Here is a 19,258-nt window from a genome sequence, read left to right as displayed (position 1 = left end):
AATTATAGGCCACATGAAACATACAATAACATGACAAACTGTTTCCTTTAGTTAAAGCTATACATGGCCTAACTATAGGCCACATGAAAGGTTTTGTATTGTCTTATAAGAGTAATGTGGTATTATGATGAGTTGTAAGTAGGAGAATATGTTTGGAATTGCATTTTTCAAAGCACTTTGGCTGCTGTGTAGAGATTGGACTAAAAGGAATAAAAGTATATGCAATACTGCTTTTGATTAATAGTGGCAGCAGTGGTGGCAACCATTTATAATATACCAGGTTTTATGCTAATCATGTTGTACATATTATCTCAATTAATCCTCCAAACAAACTTGTTAGGTAGGTATTGTTCTTCCCATTGTATAGCTAAGGCAACTGAGAATTAGAAAGGTTAGGTAGGCCGGGCTCGGTGGCTCAAGCCTGTAATCCCAGCACTTTAGGAGGCCGAGGCGGGTGGATCACGAGGTCAACAGATCGAGACCATCCTGGTCAACATGTTGAAACCCCATCTCTACTAAAAATTACAAAAAATTAGCTGGGCATGGTGGCGCGTGCCTGTAATCCCAGCTACTTAGGAGGCTGAGGCAGGAGAATTGCTTGAACCCAAGGGGCGGAGGTTGAAGTGAGCCGAGATCGCGCCATTGCACTCCAGCCTGGGTAACAAGAGCGAAACTCCGTCTCAAAAAAAAAAAAAGAAAGGTTAGGTAAATTGCTTAAGGTCACAAAGCTGCTAAATGGTAAAGCCAGAAAGAACTCAAATATAATTCTTATTTGTTTTGAACCTAATTCTTCAAAATAGTCCTCTATTTTTTATATTTATTTTCCCATTAGACTTTTTGAGAGTAGCAACTATGTTTTAAAATAGCACCTAAAGACACTAGCACTTAAAAGCCCTCTACATCCAAAAGAAGTTCAATGTTTGTTGATTTAACAGTATTTATTTATAGTAAAGTAGCTTGAAATGTTTATATGGTAACATTTTGTAAGTTTGATGTTTTGCATTTATTTGAAATTAATAATGTCAGATTCAAAAATGCTACAATTTAGGATTTTCATCAATTTTAATGAAACTTCTATATCATTAATTTGAAAAAGCAGGATTTTACTGCATTTCACTTAGAAAGAAAAATGATTATATAAGTATAATAAACTTACTATCTCCCTTCAACAGGTTCAATGTCAAGGGTGTTAATTCCACCACCATGGATTCTTTCAACATCTCTGTCTTTATTTAACTCCAGTCCTAAAACTCTTTAAATTAAAAAGGGGAGAAAAAAAGAAAAAAAAATTAACAAGTAATTTAACACTTAAAAATTTTTTATTTAACCAAGATTACATATAGTACAAAAGTCACAAGAAATGTCTAAATCTACCACACATCCTAATGTATTTATGGATTTTTAGAGACCTTGTATAAATGTTTAAAATATCAACAGTAGTAACAATTACATGCAAACTTTTAAATGTATTAAAATTTGTATGAAAAAAGTTAAATTCTGATAAACGTAGCTGAGGACATCTAATGGACAAAAGCACAAATTACAGATTTAAAAGAAATTCCTTCAAGTGTTTCTTAAAGATGGACAAATAAAAAAGTATGGGCTGGCAGTGGCTCATGCCTGCCTGTAGTCCTAGCGCTTTGGGAGGCTGAGATGAGAAGACTGCCTAAGACCTGGAGTTTGGAAGCATCCCGGGCAATCATAACGAGACCCTATTTCTATAAAAAAATAAAATAAAAATAAGCTGCATGGTGGGGGGCTCCGACACAGGAGACTGAGGCAGAGGATTGCTTGAGACCAGCAGTTCGGGGATGCAGTGAGCCATGATCACTTCATTGCGCTCCAGCCTGGGTGCAGGCTTCTTTTAAGACAGAATGAGATCCTGTCATAAAGAAAAGAGGCTATGTTCAACTTAACACTTATATGTATTTAAATAAAGCCAATTAAATATCAATACAAATAATTAACAAGTACTCTCTCAAACTAAGACAAATGACATTTCTGATATTTTATAAAAGTAAACTATCATTATCCTAGTGAGCATATTATTAAGATTAAATGAGTTCATATATCAAAAGTGCTAATTACAATGCCTGCTACATTGTAAGTACCTAGTGAATATTAACTATTGGAATCTGTCTTAATCTGTTGGATGTTATTAGCATCTACACTAATTTAACTAGAATGATTTCTAAATTCATTATTGATTAAAATAATGCTAGTTTAAATATCAAATTTAAAATTTTTGGCCTATAAAATTGTCAGCTTTTTTAAAAGAAAAGACGACAATGCACAATGCTGGAAAAGCATGAACTGATACTTTCATTTATTGACAGTAGCACAACAAGTAATTATAAGCATTTTGGAAATCATTTTAGTTGTATAAAGTATATGATTTGAAGCTACATGGTTCTTTGTCTTCTAGGTATAACATATAGTACAACAATGTAGGCTGGACACAGTGGCTCATAATCCTAGCACTTTGGGAGGCCCAGGTGGGTGGATCACCTGAGGTCAGGAGTTCGAGACCAGCCTGGCCAACATGGCAAAACCCCGTCTCTACTGAAAACACAAAAATTAGCCAGGCCTGGTGGTGCATGCCTGTAATCCCAGCTACTAGGGGGGACTGAGGCAAGAGAATTGCATGAACCTGGGAGGCAGAGGTTTCAGTGAGCTGAGATCACGCCACTGTACTCCAGCCTGGGTGACAGAGCAAGACTCTGTCTCAAAAAAAAAAAAAGATGAGTAATGCCTAAATCTTCTACCATACATCTAAGCACATATATTGCAATTTAGCCTTAGGTTCAAATATCCAGACTGACTTTGATCAATAACAATAATAGCTAATATAAAAAGCCGGGCCGGGCATGGTGGCTCACACCTGTAATCCCAGCACTTTGTGAGGTTAAGGCAGGTGGATCACTTGAGATCAGGGGTTCAAGATCAGACTGGCCAAGTCTCTACTAAAAAATAAAAAAAAAATATCTGGGCATGGTGGTGCATGCCTATAATCTTGGCTATTCGGGAGGCTGAGGTAGGAGGATTGCTTGAACCCAGGGGACAGAGATCACGCTACTGTACTCTATACTACAACCTGGGTGACAAAGCAAGCAACACTCTATCAAAAAATAGAAATAAAAAAATAAAATAAAAATAAGTGTAATAAGTGATAATCCAGGGGTGTTAATTATTATTAAATACATTTCCTGATTATAAGATTAATACATGAATAATTTCCCCAAGGTCACACAGCTAATATTTGGCTGAGCTGCATTTGAACTTTAACATTAACAAATTTTTTTTAATTTTAGTTTTAGAGACAGTGTCTCCTTCTGCCACCCAGGCTGGAGTGCAATGGCAAATCACAGTTCCCTGTAGTCTCAAACTCCTGGGCTTAAGGGATCCTCTTGCCTGAGCCTCCGAAATAGCTAGGACTGCAGTTGCATGTCACCACACCTGGCTAAATTCTGGTATTTGTTGTAGAAATGAAGTCTTGCTATGTTGCTCAGGCTGGTTTCAAACTCCTGGCCTCAAGCAATCATCTCACCTTCACCTTGAAAAGTATTGGGATTACAGGTAGCCACCACATCTGGCCCTGAACTTTGACATTCTTTCCCCAGACCACTTCATTATTTCATTAAAAAATTTGTTTTTCACATTTTCTGAACTTCAATATTTCATTAAAAAATTTGTTTTTCACATTTTCCCATTGAAATTGTTATTTTTCTGAAAATATTTTTCCATTTGATCATTTTTCAAATTACAACAGATTATATACTCTTTGTAACAAGTAAAACAATATCATAGAAACATGTACAAAGGTAATCATCTTTTCCTTGAGCTCCCTCTTCTTAACAATAAGAAACATGGCTCCCATTATTGTCAATATATTTATCAATCCCCTGTATGTAACCAATCTCCCATCTCCACTACCATCCCTTCCCCTAGCAGCTTGGGCTCTGAGTTTTATCTCCTCTAAAATCTGTACAGTCCCCAAACAAAGACTACTTTCTCAACCTGCTTAGGTTCTGAAATTCCACTCTAGGGAACCTAATCCCATATTAAGTGAGGAAGCATACCTCTCCCCAGCCTAATGACTTTAGCACTGAATTGTTTGTAAACTAGAAGGAGAGGTTAAGATGAAGGAAAAGGGGAATAATACTATAAAGGGAAAGAGATGTGGGGAGAGTAGCAGAAGGCAAGGTGCACAAAAAACAAGTTAACGTGGCAGGTCTGAGAATGCTACCCTTAGAAAGTTCTGCTTACAAGACTGTCCCTTGGCTACAGTCTGGGATTTCAGGAGGGTGGCCACTATGACTGGATAAGAATGGTTCACTGTGCCTAAACTACTTGAGAAAATAATGTCCTTTATGATGAACACTTGCTTTTCTTTTGGAAGTCTGGAATTTGGGTACAAGCTAGATCGAGGGTGCCTTTATGAACAGTACCCAGTAAAAACTTTCAACATTGAGTCTCTAATGAGCTTATTTGATAGACATTTCACACATGTCACAATTTGTTGCTAAAGGAATAAAGTGTGTCCTGTGTGACTCCACCAGGAAAGGATTCTTTGAAGCCTGTGCCTGGTTTCCTCCACACTTTGCCCATACACCTTTTCCCTTTCCTGAGTTTATCTTGTAACCTTTCACTGTACTAAATCAGTCATGAGTAAATGCTGAGTTCTGAGTCCTTCTAGAGAATCATCAAACCTTGGAATGGTATTGAGGACTCCCCCCAACACAATGGCATGGGAGTAGAGGGAAAGGAGAAGGGAAAATGCCAGAGGAGAGAGTGAAGAGTAGACTGATAAAGAAGGGAGGGTAAAAAGGAAAAGAGAGAAGAGGGAAGGCAGAGGAGACCGGGGTAGAAGAATAAGGAAAAAAAGTAAACCCTGGTATATTTTAAAATCACCTTTTCAATCTCTTTTCTATATCACAGCATTGCATACTTGTTATTAATGGCTAGCATTCACTTGGCTTGGTTGGTTTCCATACCAAACTGATTGCTAAATATTTTATCAGTCTCTTACCTCTTCTATGGCACATGCTTGCCCAAATTTTCTATTTAATTTCACTTTTTACCTTTATCATTTACTTTTTGCTTTAACGTCTTTAAATGGCTTTTATAGAATGTATATTATATGTATATTTGTAGGTATTTTCTTTTTTTGAGACAGAGTCTCACTGGGTAGCCCAGGCTGGAGTGCCATGGCGCGACCTTGGCTCACTGCAACCTCCACCTCCCAGGGTCAAGTGATTCTCCTGCCTCAGCCACCAGAGTAGCTGGAATTACAGGCACCTGCCACCATGCCCAGCTAATTTTTGTATTTTTAGTAGCAATGAGGTTTCACCATGTTGGCCAGGCTGGTCTCAAACTCCTAACTTCAGGTGATCCACCCTCTTTGGCCTCCCAAAGTGCTGGAATTACAGGCATGAGCCACTGTGCCCAGTCCCTGTTTTTTCTATCTACTATATACTCTTTATTTTAATGTTTTTTAATTTTTAGAATTTTTTAATCTCAATAGGTTTTTGGGGAACAGGTAGTGTTTGGTTACATGAATAAGTACTTAAGTGGTGATTTCTGAGATTTTGGTGCACACATCACCTAAGCAGTATACTCAGTCTTTTAACCTTCACCCTTCTTCTACCATTTCCCGAGTCCCCAGAGTCCATTTTATCATTTTTTTTCTTTTCTTTTCTTTTTTTTTTTTGACACAGAGTTTTGCTCTTGTTACCCAGGCTGGAGTGCAATGGCACAATCTCGGCTCACCGCAATCTCCGCCTCCTGGGTTCAGGCAATTCTCCTACCTCAGCCTCCTGAGTAGCTGAGATTAAAGGCATGCACCACAATGCCCAACTAATTTTTTGTATTTTTAGTAGAGACAGGATTTCACCATGTTGACCAGGATGGTCTCGATCTCTTGACCTCGTGATCCACCCGCCTCGGTCTCCCAAAGTGCTGGGATTACAGGCTTGAGCCACCGCGCCTGGCCCCATTTTATCATTCTTATGCCTTTGTGTCCTCATAACTCAGCTCCCACTTATGAGTGAGAACATACAGTGTTTGGTTTTCCATTCCTGAGTTATTTCACTTACAATAATGGTCTCCCAGTTCCATCCAGGTCACTGCAAAAGCCATGATTTCATTCTATTTTATGGCTGAGTAGTATTCCATTACATACATACACACACAGACACACAACATTTTCTTTAGCCACTTGTTGACTGATATGCATTTGGGCTGGTTCTATATTTTTGCACTGGTGAATTGTGCTGTTATAAACATGCATGTGCAAGTATATTTTTTTGTATCATGACTTCTCTTCCATTGGATAGATAGTCAGGAGTAGACTGCTGGATCAAATGGTAGTACTACTACTATTAGTTCTTTAAGGAATCTATACACTGTTTTCCATGGTGGTTGTATTAGTTGACATTCCCACTGGCAGTGTAAAAGAGTTCCCTTTTCACCACATCCATGCCAATGTCATATATTTTGATTTTTTTTGATTATGGCCATTCTTGCAGGACTAAGGTGGTAGGTATTGCCTTGTGGTTTTGATTTGCATTTCTCTGATCATTAGTGATGTTGAGTATTTTGTCATATTTGTTGGCCATTTGTATATCTTTTTTGAAAATTGTCTATCCATGTCCTTGACCCACTTTTTGATAGGATTGTTTGTTTTTTTCTTGCTGATTTCTTTGAGTTCCTTGTATACTCTGGATATTAGTCATTTATTGGATGTACAGATTGCAAAGATTTTCTCCCGCTCTGTGGGTTGTCTGTTTACCTGCTGATTATTTCTTTTGCTGTGCAGAAGCTCTTTAGTTTAATTAAGTCCCATCTATCTTTGTTTTTGTTGTGTTTGCTTTTCGGTTCTTGACCATAAAGTCTTTGCCTAGGCCAATGTGTAAAAGGGTTTTATCAATGTTACCTTCTAGAATTTTTATGGTTTCTTGACTTAGATTTAAGTCTTTGATTCATCTTGATTTTTGTATAAGGTGAGAGATGAAAATCCATTTTCATTGTTCTCCATGTGGCTTGCCAATTGTCCCAGGACTATTTGTTGAATAGGGTGTCCTTTCCCCACTTTGTTTTTGTTTGCTTTGTTGAAGATCAGTATTGGCTTTACTTCTGGGTTCTCTACTCTGTTCCATTGGTCTATATGCATATTTTTATACCAGTACTATGCTGTTTTGGTGATGATGGCCTTATAGTTCGAAGTAGGGTAATGTGATGCCTCCAGATTTGTTCTTTTTGCTTAGTCTTGTTTTGGCTATATGGCTCTTTTTTGGTTCCATATGAATTTTAAGATTGTTTTCTGCTAGTTCTATGAAGAATGATGGTGGTATTTTGATGGAAGTTGCACTGAATTTGTAGATTGCTTTTGGCAGTATGGTTATTTTCACAATATTGATTATACCCATCCATGAGTGTAGAATTCAGCTGTGTTTCCATTTGTTTGTGTCATCCATGATTTCTTTCAGCAGTGTTTTGTAGTTTTCCTTGTAGAGGTCTTTTACCTCCTTGGTTAGGTATATTCCTAAGTATTTTTTGTTTTTTTTTTTTTCTGAAGCTAATGTAAAAGGAGTTCAGTTCGGGATTTGATTCTCAGCTTGGTTGTATAGCAGAGTTACTGACTTGTGTACATTAACTTTGTATCCAAAAACTTCAGTGAATTCATTTACCAGTTCTAGGTATTTTTTGGATGAGTCTTTAGGGTTTTCTAGGTATACAATCACGTCATCAGCAAACAGCAACAGTTTGACTTCCTCTTTACCGATTGGGATATCCTTGATTTCCTTCTCTTTTTTGATTGCTCTGGCTAGGACTTCCAGTACTATGCTGAATACAAGTGGTGAAAAGTGAGCATCCTTGTCTTGTTTCAGTTCTCAGGAGGAATGCTTTCCAACTTTTCCCCATTCAGTATAATGTTGGCTGTGGGTTTGTAATAGATGGCTTTTATTACCTTAAGGTATGTCACCTATATGCCAATTTTGCTGAGTTTTAATCATAAAAGGATGCTGGATTATGTCAGATGCTTTTTCTGCATCTATTGAGATAATCATGTGATTTTTTTTGTTTTTAACTGTGTGGTGTATCACATTTATTGACTTGCATATGTTAAAACATCCCTGCATCCCTGGTATGAAACCCATTTGATTATGGTGGATTATATTTTTGATATGCTGTTGGATTTGGTTAGCAAGTGCACTGTCCAGGATTTTTTGCATCTCTGTTCATCAGGGATGTTGGTCTGCAATTTTCTTTGTTAACACTCTTTCCTGGTTTTATTATTAGCATAATATTGGCTTCATGGGATGATTTAGGGTTGATTATCTCTTTCTCTATCTTTTGGAACAGGTCAATAGGATTGGTACCAATTCTTTGTATGTCTGATAGAATTCAGCTGTGAGTCTGCTTGTTCCTAAACTTTTTAATTAACATTTCAATCTCATTGCTTGTCATTGGTCTTTCCAGGGTTCCTATTTTTTCCTGGTTTAATCTAGGAGGATTGTATTTTTCCAGAAATGTATCCATCTCCTTTAAGTTTTCTAGTTTATGCATATAAAGTTGTTGATAGTAGCCCTGAATGGCTGTAATATCTCCTGTTTTTTTTTTTTTGTTTTTTTTTTTTTTGAGATGGAGTCTCACTCTGTCACCCAGGCTGGAGTGCAATGGCGTGATCTCAGCTGCAACCTTTGCCTCCAGGATTCAGGCGGTTCTCCTGCCTCAGCCTCCTGAGTAGCTGGGATTACAGGCACATGCTACTGCACCTGGCTAATTTTTGTATTTTTAGTAGAGACGGGGTTTCACCATCTTGGCCAGGCTGGTCTGGAACTCCTGACCTCGTGATCTACCCACCTCAGCCTCCCAAAGTACTGGGATTACAGGCGTGAGCCACCACGCTGATCCTGTGTTATTTCTAACTTATCTTACTGGAACTTCTCTCTTCTTTTCTTAATATTTCTAATGGTCAATTTTTTTAAATCTTTTGAAATAACCAGTGTTTTGTTGCATTTATCTTTTGTATTTTGTTGTTGTTTCAATTTCATTTATTTCTGCTTTGATCTTGGTTCTTTTCTTCTGCTGGGTTTGGGTTTGGTTTGCTGTTTCTCTAGTTCCTTGAGGTATGCCCTTAGATTATCTATTTGTGCTCTTTCACACTTTTTGAGGTATGCATTTAATGGTATGAACTTTCATCTTAGCATCACTTTTGCTGCATCCCAGAGGTTTTGATAGGTTTTGTCACTATTATCATTCAGTTCAAGGAATTTTGAAATTTCCATGTTGATTTAATTGTTGACCCAATGATCATTCAGGAGAAGGTTATTTAATTTCCATGTATTTGCATGGTTTTGAGGGTTCCTTTTGGAGTTGATTTCCAACTTTATTCCACTGTGGTCTGAGACAGTACATGCTATGATTTCGATTTTCTTAAATTTGTTGAGACTTGTTTTGTGGTCTATCGTATGGTCTATCCTGGAGGATATTCTAGAGGCTGATGAATAGAATTTATATTCTGCAGTTGTTGAGTAGAATGTTCTGTAAATATCCGTTAAATCCATTTGTTCTAGGGTATAGTTTAAGTCCATTGTTTCTTTATTGACTTCCTGAGTCTTGATGACTTGTCTAGTGCTATCAGCAGACGGCTAAAGTCCCCCACTATTAGTGTTGCTATCTATCTCATTTTTAGGTCTAGTAGCAATTGTTTTATAAATTTGAAAGCTCCAGTGTTAAGATGCATATATATTTAGGATCGGGGTATTTTCCTGTTGGACTAGTCCTTTTACCACTACATAATGTCCCTCTTTGTCTTTTTTAACTGTTGATGCTATAAAGTCTGTTTTGTCTAAGAATAGATACTGCTGCTCATTTTGGGCTCATTTCCACCCTTCACTTTAAGTTTATATGAGTTTTCATGTGTTAGGTGAGTCTCTTGAAGACAGCAGATACTTGGGGTTGATGAATTTTTATCCATTCTGCCATTCTTTGTCTTTTTTTTTCTTAGACTAATGATTACATTTACTGTATTCCTAATGTTTCCCTATACATGACATATATTGTCTTTAATTTTTAAATTATTATTATACTTTAAGTACTGCGATACATGTGCAGAATGTGTAGGTTTGTTACATAGGTATACATGTGCCATGGTGGTTTGTTAAACCCATCAACCCATCACCTAAGTTTTAAGCCCCTCATGCACTAGGTATTTCTCCTAATGCTCTCTCTCCCCTTGGTCCCCAACCCCCAACAGGCTCTGGTGTGTGATGTTCCCCTCCGTTTCCATGCATTCTCATTGTTCAACTCTCACTTATGAGTGAGAATATGTGGTGTTTGTTTTTTTTTTCCTGTGTTAGTTTGCTGAGAACGATGGTTTCTGTATCTTTTAAGTGGAGCATTTAGGCCATTTACATTCAATGTTAGTATTGAGAAGTGAGGTACTCTTTTATTCATTATTCTAGTTGTTGCCTGAATACCTTTTTTTTAAATGGTTACTGTTTTATAGGTCCTGTGAGATTCATGCTTTAATGAGATTCTATTTTGGTGTATTTCAAGGATTCAAGACTTAGAGGTCCTTTTAGCAGTTCTTATAGTGCTGACTTGGTAGTGGCAAATTCTCTCAGTATTATTTGTCTGAAAAAGATGGTATCTTTCCTTCATTCATGAAGTTCAGTTTTGCTGAATACAAAATTCTTGCCTAATAATTGTTTTGTTTAGGGAGGCTAGAGACAGGACCCCAATCCTTTCTAGTCTGTAGGGCTTCTGCTGAGAAATCTGCTGTTAATCTGATAGGTTTTCTTTTATAGGTTATCTGCTGCTTTTGCTTCATAGCTCTTAGGATCCTTTCCTTTGTCTTAACTTTAATAACCTGAAGACTATATGTTTAGGTGATAAATTTTTGGGATGAATTTCCGAGGTGTTCTTTCAGCTTCTTATATTTGGATGTCTGGGTGTCTAGGAAGGCCAGGGACGTTTTCCTTGTTTATTCCCTCAAACATGTTTTCCAAACATTTTTTTTGAGAGAGTCTCACTCTGTCACCCAGGCTGGAGTGCAGTAGTATGATCTCGGCTCAGTGTAGTGGTGTGATCTCGGCTCAGTGCAACCTCTGCCTCCCGAGTTCAAGCAATTCTCCTGTCTCAGTCTCTCTAGTCGCTGGGACTACAGGCACCTACCACCATGCTTGGCTAATTTTTGTATTTCTTTTAGTAGAGACGGGGTTTTACCACATTGGTCAGGCTGGTCTTGAACTCCTGATCTCAGGTGATCCATCTGCCTCGGCCCCCCACAGTGCTGGGATTACAGGCATAAGCCACTGAACCTGGCCTTTTCCAAACTTTTAGCCTTCTCCCTCAGATAACTGGGAACACCAATTATTCTTTTTTTTTTTTTGTCTTTATCAGATTGCATAATTTGAAAGCCTTGTCTTTGAGCCCCAAGTTCTTTATTCTACTTGTTTGATTCTATTGCTGAGACTTACCAGGCATTTTACATTTCTCTAAGAGTGTCCTTTATTTCCAGAAATTGTGAATGTGTTCTATCTATGCTATGTATTTCACTGCAGATTTTTCCACTCATATCTTTTTTCTTTTTTAATTTCTTTAAGTTGGACTTAACCCTTCCCTGGTATCTTCTTGATTAGCTTAATAATCAACATTCTGAATTCTTTTTCTGGCAATTCAGACATTTCTTCTTGGTTTGGATCCAGTGTTGATCAGCTTACATGATTTTTTGGGGGGATGTTAAAGAACCTTGTCTTGTCATATTACCAGAATTGTTTCTCTGGTTACTTCTCATTTGGGTAGACTATGTCAGAGGGAAGATCTGGAACTCTAAGGCTGCTCTTCAGATTCTTCTGTTCCATGAGGTGCTCCCTTGATTTGGTACACCTCTCCTTCCCCTAAGGATGGGGCTTTCCTGAGAGCCAAACTGCAGTGATTGTTATTTCTCTTATAGATCTAGCCAACCAGCAGAGCTACCAGGTTCTGGTTGGTACAGGGGAATTTCTGCAAAGAGTCCTGTGATGTGATCTGTCTTTAGGTCTCTCACCTGTGGATACCAGCACCTGCAACTGTAGAGGCAGCAGGGGAATGAAGTGAATTCTATGAGGGTCCTTGGTTGTATTTTTGTTAAGTGCACTGGTTTTGTGTTGATTAGCCTGCAGCGAGGAGGTGGCACTTTCAAGAGGGCATCAGCTGCAGTAGTATAGAAAGGATACAAGCTTGCCCTAGGGTCGGGCAGTGGGGAGGCCTATAGCGCTCCCAGGAGATTATGTCTTTGGTCTTCAGCTACCAGGGCAGATAGAGAAAGACCATCAGGTGGGAGCAGGGTTAGGCATGTCTGAGGATTGCTGCCGCTGCTGTGGTGGAGGAGGGTGTGCTCCCCAGGCCAATGAAGTTACGTTCCCAGGGGGATTATGGCTGCCTCTGCTGTGTCACACAGATCACCAGGGAAGTTGGGGAAGGCTGGCAGCTAAAGGCCTTACCCAGTTCCCATGCCACCTGCAGCCTGAAGGGCTGGTCTCACTCCCACTGTGCCACTACAACAGCTCTGAGTTTATTTCCAGCAGGGCTGAGAACTTGTCCCAGGCTTCAAGCCTCCCAGCTGAGAAAGCCAGATGACTCACAGTTCCTTGGCAGTCTCCTAGAGCCTTCAGCAGCAATCCAACTCCTTCAAAGGGTCTGTGGATCCTCTCAGCTTTCCTGGAATGTTTCTGTGGTAGTTCTTGTAGCAAAAGTTCACAATGTGCAACTCCATATACTGCTCTGTCCATCTGAGTGGGAGCTTCCAAGTTAGTCCTACCTCCTATCCACTATTTCCTCTCATTCTCTTCTGTTTTTGTGTCTTAAGATGACTATGGCTACATCTTCTTCTTGTTCAGTGGACTAACGTGTGTGTGTGTGTGTGTGTGTGTGTGTGTGTGTGTGTGTGTATTATTGGTTTTTTTTTTTAGGTTGTGAAGTTTCACTGAATATAAGTTTCTCTGGGTCCCTAATTCGTAGAAATGGTTATTCTCTTTTTCCTTGTCAATTTGTAATTTCAATTTTCATTTCATTTTTGATTCTGGAGTTTTCTGAAATGCAATTCTGAATTTCCAAAACATTAGAGGTGGTGGTAATGTCACCATATATTGATTTATTTCCTGTTTCTATAGCTTATGATCAAAAAACATGGCCTGTTTACATAGCTTTCTTTTTGAATTTGCTAAAGTTTAAATTTACTTAGTGGCCAAGAACAATTTTGGTAAATGTATCACTGACTTTTATCTATTTTTTTTTTTTTTTGAGACAGAGTCTTGCTGTCACCAGGCACCAGGCTAGAGTGCAGTGGCGCAATCTTGGCTCACTGCAATCTCCACCTCCTGGGTTCAAGCAATTCTCCTGCCTCAGCCTCCCAAGTAGCTGGGACTACAGGCACGTGCCACCAGGCCCAGCTAATTTTTATATTTTTTAGTAGAGATGGTGTTTCACCATGTTGGCCAGGATGGTCTTGATCTCTTGACCTCATGATCTGCCCACCTTGGCCTCCCAAAGTGCTGGGATTAGAGGCGTGAGCCACCGCGCCCAGCCTGAATCACTGACTTTTATAAAAAGCATGCACATTCTCCATTTAAGGGATGTAAAGTCATATGTCTACTAAATCTAGTTTGTTGTTTATTCATTTCCTCCATATGTATATAGCTTTATATAATGCCCTTCTTTAAACATTTGGTGCTTTTAACCTTAAATTATAACTTATCTAATATTTGTAGTGATGTCTACATTTTGTTTATAGTTGTCTGATATCTCCTTATCCTTTAATTTTTTAACTACTTAAGAATTTTGTAAAGTGTTTTAAAATATTTTAACTTAAAGTATTTCTGAGAAACAGCTTTTAGCTTTATTTTGCTTTTTAAACTAATCTGATAATATATGATTCTTAATGAAAGAAATCAGCCTGTTCACCTTTTGGTAGGACATCTGATATACTTGGTATTATTCCTTATTTATTTAATGTCATAGTTTCTTCTTTTACCTTTATTTTTGCTAATGAAGTTGCTATTCATTTCCCTCTTGTCAATTAACTGTCTAAAAAAATTTAGCAGCCATTCTATATATTTCTAGCTAATTTTTTATTTTTCATTTTTTTATTTTTAAAATGAGCCCTGCCTAAGCAAGATATCAAAAAATTCAGTTATAACTCATAATTGTTCCTCTCCACAGAAATCTTTAGTAAAAGGTGAAAGATTTGTTATGAAGAGAAACCAGAGCATCTCAGCTTGTTTATTATTATATATTTACATTTAATCATACACATAATGCAAGTTTCATAGGTTTCCCCTCCTCTTCATCTTTTATGTACCTTTAGATTTTATTCAAATATATTTGTTTTTCGATTAATGTTCTTTCCTGAGTATTTTTTTTCCTGAAGGGAAATGGGGCAAAATATTTCTATGAATCTTAACGCAAAGACATTTTTCTGACAGACTGGTTAAGTTTGGATTCCTGGGTTGCAATACTTCTTTTTTAACTTTTAGATAATTTTTTGTTGTTTTTTGAGACAAAGTCTCACTCTGTCACCTAGGCTGGAGTACAGTGGCACAGTCTCAGCTCACTACAACCTCCACCAAGTGATCCTTGTGCCTCAGCCACAGGAGTAGCTGGAATTACAGGCACCCACCACAGCACCCACCAGCATGCCTGGCTAATTTTCGTATTTTGAGTAGAGATGGGGTTTTGCCATGTTGCCCAAGCTGGTTCCGAACTCCTGAGCTCAAGATCCACCTACTTTGGCCTCCCAAAATGCTGGGATTACAGGGTACAATACTTCTTTCTTGTTAGTAGGTATCATTCCAGTGTTTTCCAGTGTCTAAAACTACTGATGAGATGTTTTATCTTTGTGAATGGTAAATTCTTTACCATTGGAAGCTTTTAATAATTTCTCTTCATTGCTAGATAAATTTACTAGTTATACACACTTTCATATATTTTTTATCAGTCTTCTCTGGACTTCAGTGAGCCCTCTGGTCTACGAATCCAGGTCTTTCTGCAATTCTTTTTCTTAATTACTGTTTATTTTTGTTTTGTTCTCCCTCTGGAATTATTATTGCCTGCTAGATCTTTTGAATCTACCCTCCTAATCTCTTATCCTTTCCCTTATATTACTGGACTTTTAATTCTTGTTTTTTGAGTTGTGATATTTAATTTGATCATTTCATTCATTATTCAATACTTCAGTTCTGGATAACACTACTATAAAAACTAAACAAAATTCATGGACAGCTACTTGAGGACTCTGAAAAGTAAATAGTCGCAGGCAATCCCATGACAGAGATGGCTACAGCTAGAAGCAGTGGCCTGCAGAAGCCAGAACTCTGAGGGAGGGAAATTGTTTTCTCTGTTCATCTGAGCTATGATCCCAAAAGGGTGGAGGCAATCCCCATTGCTTAATACCTCTCTTTTCACTTCTGAGGCCAAACTTGGTCCTAAACATGGAAGTATGTGGCAGAACAGGGTAACTGGAGCCTAAAATTTCTGGCTGGATGGCCAAAGTAGAGAGTCTTAGAGAATTAGAAGGTATCCAAGAGATCACAGAGAAGAAGGAGCTCAGGAAAGTGATCCCGTAAAGTTGTTTATAAACTCCAGAACTCATCCCTGAGTGAAGCATGCAGAGATCTAACCCTGAGTAATATACAAATGAATCTGAAAGTTGAGCTAACCCCTTAGGTCACAGACTGACCACTGAATGGCATACACTTGGGGCAGATCTGAAGAGACTTTGAAAAGTGAACTAACATTAAAACTACAGTCCCTATAAGTAGGTAGGTTCTTGTAGCCTGAAGAACTTTGCCAAGTAAATGTTAAAACAAAAACATCAACATTCTTCATAGGATTAAAATAAGAGCCAGAATCTTATAAGAGTTTTCAAAAAGTCCAGGATGCAATCCAAAATTTCGCTGTATATAAAGAACCATGAAAATTTCAACTTGCATGGGAAAAGACAATCAAAAGAAGCCAAAGCCGAGATGACACAGGTGTTGAGATTATCTGATAAAGACTTCAAGGCAAACATTGCAAAATGCTTGAACACGACCAACACTGGCATGGTGGTTGAAGCCTGTAACCCCAGTGACTCCATGTGAAGCTGAGGAGAGGGGGATCGCTTCAGCCTGAGAGTTCAAGACCAGCCTTGGCAACACTGTGAGGCCCCATCTCTAAAAAAAAAAAAGCTTGAGCAAGCCATTGTGCACACACTTGAAACAGTTGTTAAAATAGAAAGTCTCAGCAAAGAAATAGAAGACATAAATGAAAACCTAATGGAAATTTTAGTTTTCAATATAAAATTATTTTAACTTAATGTATTCACCAAAAGATTGGAGATGGCAGAGGAAAGAATCAGTGAACTTGAAGACAGATCAATTAAAATTACACATTCTAACAACACAGAGGAAAAGGTTGGAGGGAAAAAGAACAGAGCCTTAGGGACCAGAGGAATGATTATAAAAGGACTAACATTTATGTCATAAAGTTCTAGGAGAGGAGAAAAAGTGTAGTGTAGAAACAAATGTTGGAAAAGATGGCTGGAAAGTTCCCAAGTTTATGTAAAGATACAAGTCTACAAATTCAAAAACCAAATGAACCCTAACCAGGATAAATCCAAAGACATCTACAACCAGACATATCATAATCAAACTGCTGAAAACAAATGACGAAGTCTTCAAAGCATCCAGAGAAAAATGATAAATTACTTATAGGAAAACAATGATTTGAATGGCTGCAGATTCCTTTTCAGAAACCATTAGACCTACTCTAAAATAATTGATAAACAATGTTCTTCAGAGAGAAGAAAAAGATATAAGAAGGAAATTAGAGACATCAGGAATAAAGAGACAGCAACAGAAATGATAACTATCTGGGTAAATGTAATAGATTATTCTTTTCCTTAAAATATGATTGATGGTTGAAAAAAATTATAATGTCTGATGGACTACATAATGTATGTAAATATAAAATACAAGACAATATATATAGTGGAGGGGAAAGGGTGATAAGGTTTTTGAATGCCAATGAAGGAGTAAAACAATGAAATGATTCGAAGGAGACAACGAAAAGTATGTATTTTATAATTCCTAGAGTAACCACTAAAATTTTATACAAAGATACGGTCAAAATCATAACATATAAAATAGAAAACTAAATAATGTTTAAATAGTTCAATGAAAGGAGGAAAAGGAAAAAATAAATATGGAGCAAGTAGCACTCTTACCTACTAGTGGTGGGAATGGAAAATGCTTTTGGAAAACTGTTGGTTTCTTAAAAAGTAGAGGATACATCTAGTTGCTCCACTGTTAGGTATGAACTTAAGAGAAATAAAAGCATATGTTCATACAATGACTCATACATGAATTTTCAGAGCAGCTGTCAATGTATTAGTCCTGAACTAGAAAGAACTCAGATGTCCATGGACAAGTGACTAGATAAACTGTTGTATATCTGCACAGTGGGATACTCCACAGCAATAAAAAGGAATCGATACCTGCAATTAACATGGAGAAATTTCAAAATAATGTAATTATGCTGAGTAAAAGAAGCCAGACAAAAAAAAAATTTCATTTATATATTCTAAATATGCAAACTAATCTATAGTGACCTGCAGATTAGTGGTTTCTAGAGAAGAGGGTAAAGCAGAGAAAGAAGGGAGAGAAGGATTTTAAAGGACCATGATAACATTTGTAGGGTAATAGATGCTCTCTTGATGATGCTAATGGTTTCAAAAGTAAATATCTGTGAGAAGTCATCAAATTGTATATTCTAATTTAATGTGCAGTATATGTCAATTATACCTCAATAAAGTTGTAAAAAGTTTTTTAGAGGGTGTATATTGTGAACAATGCATATCAGTGTTCACACTTTTGCCTTTACATAATGACAAGGAAGAACAGTAGACATTTCCTATAAATAAAACGGAACTATATAGTTGTTTAGTTAAGCAAAAAGATCACTTAATGATGGAAATATATATTTTTTTAATTTAGGCTGGTTGTGGTAGCACACACCTATAATCCCGGCACTTTGGGAGGTAAAGGCAGGAGGATCACTTGAGCCCAGGAGTTCCAGACCAGAATGGGAAACACAGGGAGACCCCATCTCTACAAAAAATGAAAAAATTAGCTAAATGTGTTGGCATGTGCTGTGGTCCCAGCTACTTGGGAGGAAAAAAAAATTTTGTTTTTAATTCTTAAATATTTTATTTGACTTAAAACATATAAGTAGTCCTCACTTTGCATGGTGCGATATGAATTTCAGTTACTACAGTTTATTAACTGTGAGAAATAGCATAAGTTTGCTACTAGCTTTTCATTTCACAAATTCTGTAAATAACATATGAATCAAAATTGGTGACCAATTTGCAATTTTACTTCTTTCAAAGTCTACGGGTGATTGGTCACTGTGCATGTTACTCAGTTCACATGCAGGCTGCAAAGCATGTAGGTTTCTTATTAATATTTCTGTGCCCTTGAATTAACCCACATGGAATTTTACAAATTAAAAGAGTAAATTGACCAAAAGAATGAAAGTGCACTCAAGAAGGGTGATAATACTAGAAGTGAAACTTGCATTAAACATAAACGGAGCAAAAGAAAATAATAACTGCCTGTGGGAACATGCTGATTGTGGGAACAATGACACTGTTGACATTGGAGACATTCTAGACATTTGGACTGAGGAAATCAATGAAGGTGAACTTAAAGACATAAATGAGGAAAAGTGGTTGTGATGAAAGGCTGCTGATCTGTCAGAGGAAGTGACACTGGCAAAAAAACACAGTAAAGGAACTCTCAGAGATATTTCACAACATTGAAAAGGTAAGGAATTAAATGTTGGAAACTAATATTTACATTTCTCCAGAACGCAGAACTCATATGCAACTGTGTTCTTCACTGTCCAAGTAAATATCTTCACAGGTTTCTCAGTTCATTTGGGCAAAATTAAAAGTAAAATTTGCTTCTTCCCTTTGGAAAACCCTCTCTCAGAGTATATTATCAACATTCAACTTCTTATACAAGACATAGACCTGGGAATCATTATCCATTCTTCACTTGTCCAATCAATTTCCATGGCCTGCTGATTATATTTCTTAGATGTTTTTCAAACCTCTCCACTTTCTTTATTGTACTTGGCAACTCTGTGGCCCAGGCCTCCATCAACTCTCTCCTGGACAAGTGTAATCATAAGTTACCGAACTTGGCTCCCACTTTGTTCTCAATTGCAA

The 19,258-nt window shown here is 37.5% G+C and overlaps 1 protein-coding gene and 1 non-coding gene across 4 annotated transcripts in view; both read right to left on the bottom strand.

The window, feature by feature from the left end:
* Window positions 1-19,258, bottom strand: part of ERCC8 (ERCC excision repair 8, CSA ubiquitin ligase complex subunit) — a 70,985-nt gene that overhangs the window by 51,052 nt on the left and 675 nt on the right. For 2 of the 3 annotated variants that reach the window (XM_008992013.5, XM_017969906.4), the window contains exon 2: window positions 1,157-1,252. The exons of the other annotated variant lie outside the window; for it this stretch is intronic. In XM_008992013.5, coding sequence (XP_008990261.1) covers window positions 1,157-1,252 — 96 coding nt within the window. The remainder of the gene's footprint in view (window positions 1-1,156; window positions 1,253-19,258) is intronic. 3 annotated transcript variants of the gene reach the window in all.
* Window positions 14,147-14,258, bottom strand: LOC118151766 (U5 spliceosomal RNA). Its single transcript, XR_004740177.1, has one exon. It is a non-coding gene; the product is annotated as a U5 spliceosomal RNA (small nuclear RNA).

The sequence above is a fragment of the Callithrix jacchus genome, chromosome 2 (genome assembly GCF_049354715.1).
Source record: "Callithrix jacchus isolate 240 chromosome 2, calJac240_pri, whole genome shotgun sequence".
Classification (NCBI taxonomy): Eukaryota; Metazoa; Chordata; class Mammalia; order Primates; family Cebidae; genus Callithrix; species Callithrix jacchus.
The sequence above is the reverse complement of the archived record's forward strand: the minus strand, read 5'-3'. Positions and strand labels throughout refer to the sequence as shown.